This window comes from Falco biarmicus, chromosome 2 (genome assembly GCF_023638135.1).
Source record: "Falco biarmicus isolate bFalBia1 chromosome 2, bFalBia1.pri, whole genome shotgun sequence".
Lineage (NCBI taxonomy): Eukaryota > Metazoa > Chordata > Aves > Falconiformes > Falconidae > Falco > Falco biarmicus.
Window position 1 is genome coordinate 119161879 of NC_079289.1, and position 18097 is coordinate 119179975.

At 43.2% G+C, this 18097-nt stretch overlaps 1 protein-coding gene across 22 annotated transcripts in view; it reads right to left on the bottom strand.

The window, feature by feature from the left end:
* Positions 1–18097, bottom strand: part of BBX (BBX high mobility group box domain containing) — a 141283-nt gene that overhangs the window by 37225 nt on the left and 85961 nt on the right. For all 22 annotated transcript variants that reach the window (XM_056327139.1, XM_056327132.1, XM_056327140.1 and 19 more), the window contains 4 exons: positions 15794–15992; positions 10034–10101; positions 3648–3728; positions 1398–1478 (listed from right to left, as the gene is read on the bottom strand). In XM_056327139.1, coding sequence (XP_056183114.1) covers positions 1398–1478; positions 3648–3728; positions 10034–10101; positions 15794–15992 — 429 coding nt within the window. The remainder of the gene's footprint in view (positions 1–1397; positions 1479–3647; positions 3729–10033; positions 10102–15793; positions 15993–18097) is intronic.

Below are 18097 nucleotides of genomic sequence, written 5' to 3' on the forward strand. Positions count from 1 at the left end.
CCCAGTGCACGGTCACATCCGTACGGTAATTTTCATGTTTGTCACTTTGTTGTTTGCTCAGTTAGGAGAGGAAATGATTTTAGGTTCTTTGAAATTTTTAAAGTGTGGCTAAGTCAGGTTTTACATGACAATTTGAAAATGCTGTACTAAAGGCAATTTATACCCTGTCCAGCTCTGCAGATACATTTTAATGAAACAGAAATTTTAGGTAAGATGGCTAAGATTTTTCAGACTAAGTTAGCAGATTCACTCATGCAATAAATTCACAAGAAATCTTCTCCCAGCTTCTATCTCTTACTTGGTTTAAAAGGTTGGCTTCAGCATATGTCTTCGTCCTGCTCAATTCCACAAATTTTCAAGAGAACTTTCCAAAGTAACTTGTAACTTAGAAAAGGTGGAACATACGAAAACATCTTCATGTTTAGAGATAGCAGCTCTATTGTATCTTTTATAGGGGTGTTTCTAGTCAGGTGTTTTATGGCACCTGATTCAGTACATTGATTTTTCTTAATTGAGCCTCTTAAGAAATGTATCAAGGCCCATCATAGCCAAGCTAAAAACCACATAGAACACAATTAGCTTAACAATTAACAGAAAGAATCGTGTTGTACGTAAAGCACAGAGCAACAAACGGAGCATCTTTTCATCCGTCATGTTCCTCCACACTAACTCTGGCTCCAATCCCAGCCTTTTCAGACACATCCTGAAGATACCTGCAGCAGAACGGATTCTGCCAGCAGTACCAGGCTCCCCCAAATGGGCAAGAAGAGCATATGTGTGGAAAGTCAATTCAGAGGCACATGAAACACACGGGGGAAAAAAAATTCTTAAAAGCAGTCTTTAAGAACTCCAAAACTTGAATACGTGGAGGAAGGAGGATAGCTTACATACTTAAGGGTAATTTATTGCCTTTGTAAGCCACCACCTAACAATGCTGCTACATATCCCTGCTGTGACAAGCTTCCTTTGACCCGCAAGGTTCTTTTTCAGAGGATTCCTGCCTCCAGGGTAGTTGCCATTTAGCACTGCTGCAGCCCCTTCCACAGGCAGTGCACACTGTGTCACTTCAGAGTGTCTTTTATTTGCTGTTTTCCCAGATGTAAATTAAAAAGCCATTTGGAACATATGTCTGCAGTGGTTCTTTGGTATGGAAGGCCAGGTAATATTCACAAACGCAGTATTTTTTGTATACATTACAGCTGGTAGAACTGGCCAGCATCCCATCCAGTCACTGGTTACTCCCCCCATGACTTTAACACAATGCTGTCATGAAGATAAACATCTACTGACTACTGACGGCATTCCCTGACAAGATAGGGTGCTTAGCCATTCAGTGACAACTCCTACCGGTTCCTTGCTTCCTCCCATCCTCCCCCACCATATTTCAGCCATTATACCTCAGCAAACTGAAATAACGCAGACTCCTCAGTTTGTTTTACATCTCCCGGGACTCCAGGTCGTGATGTACTTGAAGAGATCTGTCAGGAAAAGAGTTATGTTTGTATTACCTAACTCTTCAGTTGCAATATCAAACTTCAACGTGCTATGTTTCTGATCCGTCACACAGAAACATTCCTGGTACCTCAGAGCATGCAAATGAGTGGCAGCACACCTGTACAAAGAATAGTATCTGCTTTCCAGGAGACACAATGAATGGGCGATCTGTGAAATGGTGATCTTGAATTATTTTTCACAAGGAAAATCTTTCCTAGGATCAATAGAACAGGCTAAGACTTTTTATTTGCCTGCTGACATGTCAAAACAGGGTTAGCAACAAAAACTTCATACTATATTGTATTTCACAGTTCAGCGAAAGACCTGAGGCTGCAGAATAGTGGTGCTGATAGGGCACAAATTGCTACTCGGCATGGAAGGTAAGTGTGGGCAGGGACAAAATGCGTGCAGGTACTTTGAGGTACCAGATCCATCCCCGATACAAAGGTATGTGCATTTTATACTGTTTAACTTGGTCAATTATTTTTGTTGCAGATAAGACCTTGGTACAAGTAGCAATTATTTTGCCACGGACACACATACCTATGGTGCGCTGGTTAGGTGCAGCCTCACTACAGGCTGTTTAACATCCTTGGAAAGTAAGACTAGCTAATACGCATTGCTAAGTACTGATCATTGGTGTTCCAATGTTTCAGCGGTGCAGATGAGCTTATTTCCTGGCACCTGCTGAAGTTCCTCCATGGGTAAGGAAAAGCCAGCGGTCACCACCCCTTAGCAAATTGTATCCTGCAGCACACAGTTCCTGCCTACCCCATGGCTCTGGCACTATCCTGCTTGGGCACTGTAAAATGAACTGAAACAATTAAGTGAGCAGGTATTTGCCTTACTCTTTAAAAAGATTTAATGCTGAAATTCAAGAAACAGACAGTTATCAAGAAGTAGTACACAAAGTGTGACATTGCTCAGCTGACAGTGTAAGTATACAGAAGCATCTCAGAAATACTGGAAAATTAATGTTGAATTATTACCATAGAAGTATCATAAGTGACACTGGAATTAACAAATTTTACAAGCTTCTAAGTATTACCTTTCATTGCTGGTACACCAGGCATTTCCTCTTTCTAATAAGAAACCCCAGCAGTGCTTTAGTTTGTTTCTAAAACATTTCGAAAGCCTTGAGTTCCAGCTTAAGATCTGAGCTCTTGTGGGCCGATGGTAAAACAAACAAACAAAATCCAACCCAACCAACCAAATAAGAATAATTAAAAATCACGTTTTCTGTGTGCCAGGACTGCAACGTATCTGCTCAAGTGAGGATGTTTAAGGAAGCATATGAAGGTGCACACAGCAATGAATACTGAAGATACAGGAGTCAGATTCACAGCTGGTATGAAAAAAGGTAATAATAAAAAGAAGCTCCTGCTATGACAAAATTTCCTTCCATATGCCCTTACTCAAACACCACCCAGTGTCCTGTAAAATGAATATTTATACAGCTAAATATTTATATGTCACTTGATTATGACCACTTCAGAAGCTGGAAAGATACCAACAAGAAAGTGATGCTTGCAGAGGATCAGGATTCCTTGCAACCTCCTTTTTGTCATGTTATTTATGTCAATTACATCCATTAAAACATGAATGAAGTAGTGTATACTTTAAAAAACAAACCCATCACAGTTGCACTTCTAGCAATAACTGGAAATATGTTAACAAAAATACCGTACCTTGCAAAGCTAAAGCATAATTGCATACAGAGATTTGGTAGTTAACAGAATAGAAGAAAATTTTGGAAACTCCAGAACTACAGTTAATTTTTGATGGAGTCAATGACTAAAGCAGCCACAACAGATAAAGGACACAACAGAACATCTAAATACACATGTTAAAACTTTAGTTAATAAGATTATAGTTTAAAACTAAGTGCAGGAATGACACATCTCGAAATTACTGCTTAAACCCCAGCTGCATTATTGCCCTAGGGTTCCCACCATGCTCCTAAACACACTCCCCTGCACCGTGAGTCTCACCTACCTACTTGATAAATGACCCAGTACCATAAACCCCAAAAGAAGGAATAACTAAAAGCACGAACTTCAGTTAACGATTTTTTTGATTTCTCTTTCAGCTGAACATCAGATGCTTCTGAAAAGGAAACACTGGGGAAGACAACCCCTTTTGAAGAAACTCACCTCTGCAAACTGAAACAATGACGACTTCTGACAGGGTTCTGTAGAATTAGCTGCATCAGACTGGCAAGTACCCGAGGAAACCTGAAATAAGACGTGTGCAGAGTAAGACCTCAGAGGTGCTTCTTTCAAACTAAGAACAACAGTGAGCAAAATGAAATACCAGGCAGCAGTAACAAGCAACAGTGTTTAAGAGATGATGGGCAATCTAACATTTCACAGTCCTGGACAGGTTAAATCAAATTTATACATGAAAACACAGTTTAGCACCCATTTTAATGCATTTGAAAATTGCCTAAGTAGAAAGACCACAAAAATATCAACGGTTTTATTTTTCTTTTGATATTCCTAACTTTGCAAAATAGTTTTATGCAACAGAATACTAAGCTGATGATACTGGGCTACACACATAACTGCCTTGTATTGGTGATGCTATCAACACTGCCGTATCTGTAATTTGCACTACCACTCTGAATAAGAAAATTACTTGGAAGCTAAAAAAAATAATTTCTGAAGACACTGAGGGTTGCTAAGTGACAGAAATACCTATTAGAAAAATAATCCCCAGTCACCTAACAGCATGAAAGTAAGTAGTTAAGGGTACCACACGCCTAAAATTGCTCAAATAATGTACCTAAACATCCATTTAGAGGTGCTTATGAGAAGCAGTGCAACAAAGAGTCAAAACTACTGAAAACAAAATACAAAGAAATAACTGTTCCAAAACAACAGCCTTGTCTGAATTAACACAGAGCTTAGCTGTACTGTTATTAGCCAGAAATGTGTGAGTCAAGCACCATTCTGTAAAGGAATTCTATCAAATATGATACATCCAGTAAATGTCACATTTGAGTGTAAGAAAGGTTTATATGTGTAACTCTTAGAAGCATGAGGTACTGTTAGTATCAAATAAGTTATGTAACATGGCTAATAGGAATTGGAAGAACAGAATGTGGCATTGTGGGATTTTAGGACAAGTAACACGATGGAATTTTTTCCCTAACTATTTTTAATTTTTCATGAAACTTCAGGTTCTTTAAAACATTTTGCTGCAGATATGTTCTTCCCTTATTTACTACCACAACAAGCCTGTCAATAGCATTTATCAGTGAACACACACATGAGATTTAGTTAGCAACTGCATCTGTTGCCAGTAAGCACAGAGCACCGCAGAATAAGCAGGTTCTACAGCACATGCTGGTTGTACTGCTGCTCCTGCTGCTGTTGGTCTGGGATGCTTAAGTGCCGCAACAGCACCGGCGGCATTTTGTTTCAGGAATCTGCTCCCCTGAAAACACTAAATCCAAGTGTAGCAACCCACAGGCCAAGGGGAATCATAGCACATGGCAATTTGCTTACGTATACAGTCGAACTCATCTCTCCCCTGCAACAAAATCAAGCAGTAACAGTGCCTCCTATGATCTATGCTTCCATTATATTTATTAAACACTGAGCAGGATGTTTTATTAGTGTACTATGGGAGTATACTAACCCAAAGGGTTATAAAGAACGTATTTTTAATGCCAGGGTTTTGCTTTTTCAGTGGGCTGCGTAACTGTTTTCACCGATGGAATGTTTATTGCTGCTTTTCTCACGTTTCTGTATGATCCGTTTAAGATGTCTGTGCCTCAGCTGTGGTGTGGATTGTACCAGGGATGCATACCAAGCTTGCTGCTCTTGGGTGACCTGTCTCTGTAGGTCTGAGCCTCTGCACTGCTGTGAAATATATAAGGATGCTGCTTGCATTCCTGAGCACACATTTGGTTATTTCAGGCCACTTCACTGGTGGATTTCTCCCAGGAATAACCAAATTTGGGATTTGGTTCCCCATATAACTTAAATTTTCTGTAGTTTGACCAGCTGCCTTACGTAGCTTAGTTTGCGGTGTCTGTTGAAGCAGTTTGTTCGCAGGCGAAGCATTGTACGAAAGGACACCGCTTTGCTTAGGAGAAGCGATGTGACTGTACAAGGTGGGTGAAGCCCCTCTGCTCACTGGGGTGGCCACATGCTGGAGCTGGCATGGCACAAACCAGCTCAGAGCCACTGACCCACGCCACCCCGGGAGCACTGTGCCGGAGCGAAGAAGCCCACCTGAGAGGGGCTATCACAGCTCAGCCCCCGCACCCCAAGTGCTGTGCACGGTACTGGCTCCCCCGGCAGGCGCAGAGACGGGCGATAAGGCTTCTCGCTGCTGGGGGTCGGGCACAGCTTCTTCACCTGGAGGTGCAGGAACCACAAGCCGTGGAAGGTGTGAAGCCCAGTCTCCTACAGCTGTGCGTGTAAAGGATAGATTACTAGTGCCCAGTAACTCAGAGGCGATTTTGTGGTTGGAACAACTATACTTTTCCCATTATCTTTAAAAAGTTCATGTTGTTGCCTTTGCTTGACAGAAGCACTGACCTGAGCTTATTTCTTCTACTCAGCTGCTCCACACACACTCCCAGCTGTGGGAAATTTACGGTCTCCAGGACTTCTAACCTCTGCTGGGCTGAACCTGATCAAAGCACTAAAACAACGACCGGAGGGAATGGATGCACATAGAGCCATTCCATAGGTCTCACTTCCTGCCGTAACAACACATCCTCAACGTCTCGGTTCTTCTCCTCTTTCCTCCCCCCCGCCTACCCCCAGCTGCACCCACAGATTTTTCACTTCTGGTTTACACCCCGGGCAACACTACCCTGCGCAGAGCCAGCATCACACGCAAGACAACCTTTTGCTCTCGAAGAGAAGGAAACCGCCCGGGCAAGGGCTCCGTCGCCTCCCTTCCCTGCAGGTTGCCGTAACCTGCTGGGGAGCGGGGCAGGCGGGGGCAGGCGCTGGGCAGCCGCAGCACTCTCCGTACGGAGTGATGCCGATGCCAGGCTCCGGCGCCCCACTGGCACATCGGGCAGCGCTAACGGGGCGACAGTGGTAAAAAGCCACGTTTTGGACTACATGACGCATTCCGGCGTTTCTGGGCAGTAAACCACAGAGAGGCCACTAGGTGCTGCTGTAAGGCAAGCAAAGGGCCTGACGGGCCAGTAGGGGAGACGCACGGGGAGGCGAGCGGGCAAGCAAGGAGCGCTGCCCACCCGCTTCATCAGCCCTTCTCTGTGGCGAGTCCAGGCTCTGCCCAGCACAGCCACAGCAGCTGGGCCAGACCCGTCCGGCGTTTCTGCTCAGGTGTGCAAGAAAATACGCTCATATACACACTGCAGCCTTGTGTAAGTGCCGGAAGGACCCCAGAGCCAGGCGGAAACTCGCTGCATATCCAAGTCCTTAGTTTACTGCCAATAAGGTCTGTAGCATCACTCACCTATCTGCTCAGTACCACCAGCCGCTGCCTGGAAATCAACCATGTAGTCACAGTTGTAAGAAAAACAACTCTAGTCTATTGAAAAAAAATGACAAAATAGGAACAAGACCAGCAACATAGAGAGATGGCAACTGAAGCCTCAAGGCAATTTTGTAAATATTGCTGCTGTGTCTCTTCCCATCCTCCTGCTGGCAGGTCACTTTGTCACCTGATGTCTGGGCTTCTGACAGCTTGAAGGTTAAACAGCTGACTTGAGAAGTCCCTATATATCAATTTAACATGCACCTGACAGTAGATCAGCAGGCGCTGAATGCGTTGACATGGGATCAGCAGACCTCTAAGTATAATTTCCCTCATCTTCTTCCAAGTTTTGAGCAAACTGTGCTAGTGCTGCCCTCCTTCCTATGCACCACTTTTAAGATAAAGAGTATTTAAGACCTATGCTTACAAGGCCACAACCATAATCATACATGTGCACAAGCAGTCAAACTGCATGTTGACAAGTAATCTTATGTCTGGCAGTCCCCCAGTTTAAGAACCATATATATGCACATGCATCTTACATGTACACACACATGTTTTAATGATAATGAGGACTACAGGATATCAATTAGGGCATTCTTTAAAAAAGTGACGCTGCATGTGTCCTTTTTTAATAGAAATGCCAGGGGTTTAGAGATACAACATGTATTTATATTCTTAAATGCATATAAAAAGAATACCTATGCTTTCCATAGATAAGCAACTTCTGAACCTCTTCACTGACAATACCTCAGTGGTCACCTTAGTACCTCCAACTTCTCCCCACGTCAATACCAGCTCTAACACAACAGAACTAACACCCCTCCACTGAAGAGGAAAACAGCTTACCTGTTCTGCAATTAATTCTTGAGCTTCTTACTGAACCCGTCACACCACCTCCTAGCACATTTTGCTAACCTCCCAAACGCTGGTTTGCATGTGTGACACTGTTTTCACACATCAGGATGGAATCTAACCACAGGTTGTGCCACAGCCACACAAAGATGAACATCTTAGGTCTCCTCCGTCCACACACCCGAGGATGGGAAGCCAGAAGTGTTCAGTTACCCAACTCTAAACTTTAGGATCTTTACTGCATTTGGGGAAACATAAACCTAAGAAATACTTGCTCTGTACCGAATCCCCACTGAAATACTGAGTCAAAGGAAGCAAAGGAAAATGGAAGACACACCAGGGCTGCCACACAAAGAAACAGAGGAAGTTTCCCCATACACAGAAACACAGCTGGAGACTTGGTGCCTGCTGATGCACAGTTAGGAAGACTGAGCTCCATCTATTGGAGTCCCTTTCAGAATACCAAGCACCCAGATTGTTCTGCAGGATTTATTTTACATGGGGGACCCTCCGCAAGAATACAAGATGTGCAGTTTTGTTCCCTAGGGAAGTGCTCTGACACTTACCCATTTCTCAGATAGCAAAGGACAGTTAATATACAGTAACCCAATAGTAAGTATAGGCTAATTTCTGGCCCATCATGCTTCTAACAACAGCCAACAATTCCCTCAACTAGTTTTGTTCAGGCTGTATTTATAACAATTATTTGCTCTACATTTTGGAAGAAAGCAGATTACACAGCTTACTTCTTTGAAACAGGTGGCCAGGTTTCAACAGAAGACTGCAGGCCCCAAAGAGTGCAGCAAAGTATGGCTTATACCTAAAGTAAATATTGTATCACAAGCCATAATAAGTGCTCCTATCAGAAAAAATGGGGTTTATGTAGGTGCTTTTGCTCAAAAAAAGAAAGTCCCGATTAAAAAAAACCATTAATATACTAAAACAATCAGACAACATCCATTTTGATTTGTCTCTAAATCCGCATGTAGAGTTTATTCCTTTGCTGCCACCTGGAATTGTGACACTTCCCATGTAAAATCAAGAAAGGTCAACTCACAAAATCACAGCGAAGACCCTTCTTAATGGAACGGAGTATCTGTGACTACAATTATCTTCCCTCTCATTTCAACGTAGTACATAATAAACAAGAGTTTTTAAACTCCAAGCCAAAGTTTCAAAGTTTGAAAACTACGGGACATTCTCATTTTGGCATGAAATAACCAGATTCTTTTCTCTTCTCTGCCAACCTTACCCTAGTGCTCCTTATTTTTCACGCTGCAGCACAGAAAGCCAGCACCCACATCTGCACAAAGATTCCTCCTGCTCAGACTGCTGCGCAACACATCGAGGAGTCTTGGCTCAGTCTTAGCAGTGCAGCAGCAATCCATCTCAAATGTACTACACGTCTTGCTTTTGGGGGTATAGTTAATTATTGCTTTTCCTCCCAATTGCCACCAAAAAAAAAAAGAAACCCTCCTCACTTCCACTGTTCTTTCCACGCTAGAGATTTATGGCAGCAACCACCTATTCTACCCAACATGTAAGTCACCTCTTGAACAATATTCAAAGATGGCCCCCAAAAAGATTATAAATAATAATAATCAGTTTAAGGAAAGACCAGAGGTCTCTGGACTACTAGAGATATGCAGGATAAACTCCTTCATAAAAACAAAATGTTTGTGATGGCAACTGAACTACAAACTTGTTTTTAGACATAAAGATTTAGTCAACAGGAGTAGACTGCAATACTCTGCTTACCTGTCAGCACTTGCATGGTTTCAGAATGCATATATGATGACACTGACTGTGTATGGAAATTATTAGGTATTTATTTTGCTATTAGTGCCAAGGCCACAGTTGTGTGAGGCATTGTACAAGCATCTGAAACCCTCCCTGAAGGAGCTTGCAAGCCACCTTTTTGTTAACACAGTTGCTATATTTCAACCCTTCTACCTGTGACAATCTCCTCTCCAAGGGCTCTGTCTGGTCAAATATTCAGTCAGTGGAGTCAATATTGAACGGATATTAAAAACTGGGCCCAACGTCTACAGTCATGGTTGGAATACAAGACCCGTATCGCAGGACTCACACCTCAGCCCTGCCTGAGGTGACCTGAGGTGCATCTTAAATTTCATTTCCCACTGGTCAACTGTTCTTCCTTCCCAGCTCCCTTTAACAGAGGGCTTGCAGTAAGGCAGAGAGGAGGGTTCCTTACCTCCTGCGCCGTCAGGGCGTGCTCCCCTGCCAGAAGCAGCATGCTCAGCCCTCCCATTTGCGTAGGATCTGTTAAAAGAGTAAAACCAAGGCTTAAGTTCACTCATTTCCTTGTTTAAAGAACCCACCATTTGCAGCGTTAAACCCCCAGAAGACTACTTGTCACAGACACTCGAAGCAAGCTGCCGTAAAAGGCAGTTCAAGAGAATCACAAATAACCATTTCTGTACCCTCTGGGAGAGGCTTTCAAAGCTGTTTGAAGGATTTAATTGGATTTGTGTGCTTAACACCCCATTGCGTGGATTTACAATTTTACTGCCAAAGGTTTTATGTACTACAGAGATGGATATCTTTAAAACAGCAACTATAATGATCTCATACATAAATATACACAAAGATGCTCTAATATCGCACACGTTTATAACTCAGTGGATGCTCTGACGGAGGGAGTGGTTCCCTTCCTTAGCCACTGAACAAGTAAAAGGACTGAAAAAAATGACATGATCAAGCTCTGAAGCAAAAATCTCTATTTTCATTTAGCTGTAATTTAGGACTGCATTTAGTGGTGAAAAGTGCCAGCCTGACAGCTCTGAAGCTTGAAGCGCTTGATCCGGTGTGCCAGAACCACGCAGGCACTGGCCAGGCAATGCTTGCCTGCCTACTTGCTGCCCTGCCAAGACAATACATAATTGAGCAAAGTAAAATGGAGATAGAAATGTGCTTTCTCCAAGTATTTGATGCTGACAGCTTCTGGCCTCCAGCCTTCCTACACCTCAGGGGCTCAGAAAATGACAACGCGAAGTGAAAGCCATGGATGCTGGCGCTGCATTACTCATGGAGTGGCTTTTCCGCTCAGAACAGTGGCTGCTCTTCATCATTATGAAGACTAATTGTCTGACTTTGGTGGGGGGGTTGCCTTGGAAGCAACGCAGGAGCCCAGTTTAAGCCCAAGTGTCACATCGAGAGGGAGACAGCCTGTGGACCAAATGTCCCACACAACAGCCACAATGGGAGAGAAAGAGACATCAGCTTCAGTAATGACGAGACACCAAAGGCAAGTAACCTTCCTCAGGTTTCACTAAACACGTGCTCACTTTTTCCAATCTCCTTTCACTAAACTACACAAAAACTCTCTCTACAACAACGAATTACATGTGCCTGGCTCCATTCCCTGGAACGGGAGGCCAACCGACACAATGACCCTTGGCCACGTGGTTGCATTTTGTTATGCAAAATTTAGATGCAAAACAGCTGCAACCAAAACACAAACACCCACTGGGAAATCCCCTGGCCCATTATTGGTCAGGAGTGGTGCTGAAGAATTTGTTAAGCTTTTCCGCTGACACGGGCCAAACCTGCACCTATACCTGGAAACCTCCGAACAACTTAGTGCTACAGATGATCAAGGTACAGTCCATGGGAATACTCAGTGGTGCTGTTTAAATTAATACCGCAGATGCTGCCAAAAGTTCTCCCTCAGACAGATCCGCACCGACACTCACAGGGTAAGCTTTTTCAATACTCTCTTTAAACAGCAATAAATAGAAGTGGAGGAAAACAATGTGAATAAACCATTCTCATCTACTATCTCAAGGGTAGAAGAGTGTCTCGTTATTGTAAGAACACAACCTAAACAGCATCTGGCTTCGAACCCAATGTTCAACTGGAATTACCTTTTTCCATTACCATAATCAACACCTAGAAGGTGTGTGGTTTGGGGTTTTTAAATTATTTTTTATTTTAATTTTCTTTTAAATAAGAAAGAACAAAAGATATTAAGTTCCTCCAAAGAGGCGAGGCACTATCAGAAGTGTAGGACCTAGGAACAAGAAGTGGTTGAAGAAATGGAGACAGAAAACAGGAGGGGCCAGCAAGCGCCTAAGCACAATTCGTAAGTGAGGTGATCCTGTCAGCACAGCACTTTTTGCCATCAAAATACTTGATCAGAAACCACTCAGTCCTTCAAAAAAGTGGACATGAGAGCAATTAAGAAGTGACAAGTGAACACGTATCTTGAAAGATAATGCCTGAACAGGCGGTTAATGTGGAGGAAGGAGAGACGGGAAGAGATCTCCAGGCCCATCATAAACTTTCTGAGCTCCATATGAAGCAGTAAGGGCTTGGTTCGTTGCTTTCTACTTACTTTATTCCCACTGGAAGGTTGTTGCAGAATGCAAATCTTCTAAGCATTAAAAGCTTTCTTCCAGTTTTCAGACGAAATTTACTCTGGCCAGGCAGCACCATATTTTCCGGTGCCCGCACCTTTACGATTCAGTAACTGCTTTCCCTGAATGGTATTTCCCCCTTCTGTGTTTACAGCCGTTGCCCCGCTTGCTTCCCTAGCCTGAGCAAATCAAGATACCCTGATGTATCTCCCATCTCCCACGGTCCCAGCGACCCCTGTGGCTCTCCTCTCGTTATTCCAGGTGGCGTTCATCTGTCTCGTAGGTGAAGGACCAGCAGGGCAACCATGCCAGGTGAGCGGTGCTCTGCGCAACGGCATCAGCTCCACAGCTCCTGAAACCACTGTGCCTGACCCGCTGCAGTACAGCACATCCCGCTGACGGCTCTTGTGCTTCACTTCAGTTACCTGGGGGTCTTCTTCCCTCTCCTCGGTTTTGGCCAACTGGAGAACACCCAGTTTACGGCTCTAAAATTCTTCCCCCTCTTCTAAATGTCTTCTTGGTGGTCTCAGCTTTCTGCCCTTCAGACAAGTAGCTTATCATAACAGGACAAGGACAGGACTGTTTTTTCCTCAAAGTAAGCAAATACTTAAAACTGTTTATTTAAATATAAAAATTAAGAGGCAGGAAAAAAATGACAGCTAAGTGGAACAGGAAAGTTTAATTTGGTGCTTAAATAACTTGAATACTTATGCTGCAGCTGTAGCAGAAGGCTGGTGCTTAGATGTCTGATCATGATAAAACCAAAAATCCTTCCACTAAGGTTTCCAATTACAAAATAACTTCATCTAAGGGAAGACAAATGTACACATGCAGCCACTGCCATATGTTCTCAGCACAACAATGTTCCTCTTTGGCACTAAGAACTTACTGGTACGAAGAATTCAGAATTTTAAGTCCTATTTTAAAGCAATTTACAGTCAAATCAACAGAAGTGAGAAAACCACACGCACGTTTGACTTACAGAATGGGAGGCGATTTGTGACTTTCTCAACAGCTTTAATACCGATGAAAATTAAAATTCTCTATTTGGGAACAACATACTTTGTTAGCATTGCTCTGGTTAGATGCTCAGCAGGCTGGCTGGCTCATCATCACAATTTTTGAGTCAGAGGAGAGAAAGAACTGAGGAAGAACTAAGCAGAAAAGCAGCCAGCAGGTACCAGTTCCAACTTTTACCTAGGTGCGGAATGAAGCTTCTTTCCTGAAAGAATAAACCGCATCTCTACCAGGATATTGCCTAACTCTAGGAAGTGTCTTTTTTCCACCCTCTGCTTCACTAAAAAGCTTTGTGGCTCAGATGCTTTTCTTCTGATGCAGAAATGTGGAAGTACTGGGAATCTTGCACATCTGTACAGCAAAGCTGCTGCTCGCTTAGCTCTGCGGTGGGGAGGGTGGATGCTGCAACGGCCACGGCCACCTGCAGACAGTCGCTGCCTCTGCCCTGTGCCCTGCAGCAGCGCGCAGGTCTGCAGGTCAGGAGCCCAACACTGGTGCCACACCTCACCTTCTTGACATAATGACAGGTCAAGGCAAGACTTAAAAGCGGGGTGGTTACTGTTGGAACGCCAAAAATACAGCAGAAATATGGGCTGTGTGGGACTTAAGAAAGGAAGATATTGCTCTCTATATATTACATTTTCCAAAATGAAATGTAGTAAGTAAAAAGCAATCAAGACAGGATTAACAAGCACCAAGTAAAACAGATTTCCTGGAATGGTTCTGGAATCATATAATCCCTGTCCTAAGGAAGCTACGTGCCTTGAAGATGCAAGGCAGTCAGTGGCATTTCAAAAGGTGAAGTGTTTCTGAGGTGGTTCAGCTACATTTTAGTTCCTCAGCTAGTTCACAGCCTGGATTTTAAGAGGTTGCACTAGAAGAGTCAGAGTTGATTTGAACTATCACATGATGTCAAAGAGAGAAGAACACACCAAAACATATTTAGCATGAACTGGTATATAGTTGACAAAACAGTAATCCATTTGGCACGGCAGACCTGTCATGATTTGGATGCTACTGACATCTCTGTCAGAAGCTGTCATCTTATGAGTGATTGTTATCTCAAGAAATAGCCGGTCTTCACTGGCATGAAGACTGGAGTGACACCCTATGAATTACTATGCTCATTGACTCAGTCTGCAGTTAAAAAAAATTAATAAATTAAATCACATGTAGCACAAAAGGGCCTGTTTCATAAGTGAATGGCTCTGCAGATAAACAATGGATTCGACTGGCTTCTAATTAATTCTTAAATTCTCTGTCCTCTGCTCTTGACAGGTGTTGAAGCAAGATCTCTCCCTACTCAAACTCTGCACTAGGGCAGCCCGGCAGGAGCAGGACGGGATGGCAGACAGGTAGAGCAAGACCTATTACTGCTTCTTTATGTGAAGTCAATAAACCTTTAAGGAGCACAGAAGCTACTCCTCTGATAGCAAAAGCTGAACAGGATGCAAAGGACTGCAGTTTTTAGAACTGTTCTCCCATACATCATAATTATGTAGCATGAAAAACTTTATTTTGATCACATTTCACAGTTCCTTCATAACCAGAAGGAATTTCATTACAGGAAATTTCATACCACTACACTACTAGCAAAAAGGTGTACATGCCTTTTTATCCTTTTACACTTGTTCCGTAAAACCATTTTCCACTCTCCAGCTCATGATCTCTCTAAGCAGGAAAGTCCTGTCTGCCACAAACTTGTCATAAATCAGGTAGGGTATGACAAAGTTTCAAATACATCAGTATTTATAAAATCAGAAACTTTAAACCGCAAAAAAAAAGAAGAAAAAAAAAAAAGATGGTGGGGAAAAATAGTTTTCTACCTTGACTGTTAGGTTCTTAAGCTGCCGGTATTTAACATTAATGTCTCTCTATTTCAAGGTCATGATTGCAACAATTCTGCTATTTGTGGATATCAGTAAGAGATTATCTGCCCTTCACCAGTTCAGGCACTCCACCTACACTTCTTCATGGATTTGATTTTTCTATTATTATTTTAGAAACGTTTAAAAGGTTAGAATTCTCTCCTCCAAGGTATAATGGGCAAAAAAGCGTATTTTAAGTGAAATTTAAATTACGCTTCTCTTGATTTAAATAGAAAAAGTTAGCTTCACCAGTACCTTCATCCACAAGAATATTAACAATTCTAACTTCACAGACACCCAAAAATTTTGTTTGCAAACAGCAAATTACTAAACCCAGTACAACACTCAATGAAAGAGAGGAAGAATGCACACAATCAGCATTTTCCTTTTTGACTAGAAAATGAAAATCTCTAGCAGCAGATAAGCCGGAATTAAAAATCAATCAAATCCAGACCCCGAATGGGGTATAGGTTACGATGCCACACATCTGGACTCGACCCTTGAAAGCAGTCATGCACTAAGGAAAATTTTAGAAAGTTGTTATGCAAAGGTTTAACTAGAGTCTTGGCAACTTAATTTGGGACAGGAAGGGTATGCGCGCTACGGTACCATGTGCAGTAAAGGAAACTGGTATCACAGTTCAATTTCAACACCGCATCCTCAACTGAAATGGGGACGCTACATCTGGAGTACCATGGATGGAAACCTCACCTGCCATTGCAAAATTAAGCTGTGGCATCTCTTCGCTTTTTGCTGCTTTCCTCGGGCTTGGTAGATCTTTTGTGGAGTCTGATGCAAAGGCCCATAGCTTTTTCCGGTTTGTAACAGTTGAGGTCTGTGTTTTCACAGGTTTATTTGTCGTAGGGCACCACTTGTACCCTGGATTTGCCTTCATAAATGCATCTTTATACTAGAAAAGAAAAGGAAAATTACCAGTCATGCCGTTATACTATCCACAGGGCAACAGAGTGCACTGTAAGAGGATTTAATACAGTAAAAAATAAAGATATTTAAGGATTATTTAACAGTTTAATCAAATGCTTAGAGTCTGACCACCACCACCACAATTCAGTAAGAAGAAATACTAAGATAAGTAGAGCTGTATTTAAAAAACTGACTTTTCTCGCCTCTCCTGAGGGTTTATCACCTAGAGCATGTTTAAGTTCTGATCCTGCCAACTGCTGCCCAGTGCCTGTACGCTCACTGAGAAAGGGACAGCTTTTTGAATTCTTTTGCAGATACAGTCTTTGTTTACTTCCTAGTTTGAATGAAAAGAAAACATACATTTAGTAATAAATGCAGCATGATGCTCCTTACCTTGCACACCTTTTTCTCTAACAGTTCTGTATTTTAGAATATTTGAGTGTATGCTTTCCCACACCAGGCACCACCAGTATCATCCCACTATCAGTAACTTCTGCTACATCATCCCAGTGTTCCTTCCAAAATGTACCATGCTGCATAAAATAAACTGGGACCATTTAAAACTTTCTTTGTCCTTGAGCACATAGCACACGGCTCAGTTGTTTGCTATATCCTTGGTACGAGGCAGCGAAAGGAACAAAGCCAGACTACACATGGGGGGTGGGGGAGAAGGTCTGGATCCTACAGTTTGGGGAGTAGGGGGAAGGACAGGGACGTGCTTTATTCACAAAATGCAGTAGTGATGTTTTCCAAGTATCTCGCTGACCAGACCAGACCAAGATTTTTGAACGTTAACAGCAATAAAAGGAGCATATTTCAGTATTTTAAATTTGTTGCTATGCAAGGTGAAGACCGGGTGAATCAGAGGAACATGCCACGCATTCCAGCTGCGAATGTTTTCCTAACAACTGATAGGGGTGTACAGCCCTGGGAGCCTACCCAGTCCGCACCAGCGCTCACCGCCCGAAGGAACCCAGCACCTCCTCGTGCACTAGGGAGCTCTCGATGGACCAAAAGAGTGGTTGTTATCCCAAAGTACATGGCAGGGCAGCTGCAGGAAGTTTCTTCCATGATTACACACATTCCCACCCACCCAGCTGTCATCAGTCCCGGTCAGGCAGAGAAGCACCTACGTTTCATGCACATGCCTGTGCAGAAACACATGCAGAGGGGGGAAAAAGAAATAATCCCTTGAGTATCAAATACAGAAATAGCACTGAAAACCTCATCCTCAGAGAGAGTCACTGCAGTGCTGTCCCCGATCAGTAAATGGCATGCCTTGTGGCAGGATCACCATCGCACGTGTATCGCTTACTTTCATCCCCATCTCAACCTGTCAGTTGGCGCTTGCTACCTCCAGACTGTAGCAAGGATAAAAATGGTTCAGTTTGCAAGAAGCGCAGCACCGTGTGAACCCGCTGTGTGAAGTCCTGTATTTATAGAAATGGCTATAAATAATAAAAACCTGCAGGCACCGCTGACCCACATACACGCTGTGTTTTCCGAATAGGGCATACCTATTAAATCTGCAAACTAAGGACTGCGACACCTCTCACCTCGCCCCTTTCCCTTCCCTTCCCTTTGGTTCGGGAGCTCAGTACACCACAAAAATAGCCTGGTGGAGGGAAGGGGAGGGGGTAAGGGAGGAGGCGGAAAGGAAATAACACAGAGCAGCAGCTTTGCCTTCCGCCGTTAAAGCCACAGCCCACTCACAAATCACGTTTCCAGCCTGCAGAGTGAAAAGCACAGAACCGCTCGCAATGAGGGACATAAGCTCTTCGTATCAGCGTTGCTGCTTGCAGTAATTGAATTATTCTGTGGAGTAATTTGACAAGCCGACAGGCTGCCCATCAAATGAGAACCAGAACGCATGCCATTTGCGAGACGAGGCAGCAATAAGCTTTTAATCAGTTTCCAACAACAGCAATTCAAGCGAGCTGGTGTATTAATGGATTCCCCCCCCCCCCCCCCCCCCATAAAGCCAAGAAGTAGACATTAACTGTGTTCCCCGAAGGGAAGGGAGCAAACTGAGGGAGGACAACTTATCAGCCCCTTTCACAGTTTCAACACTCAAGATAAATGAAGATGTAA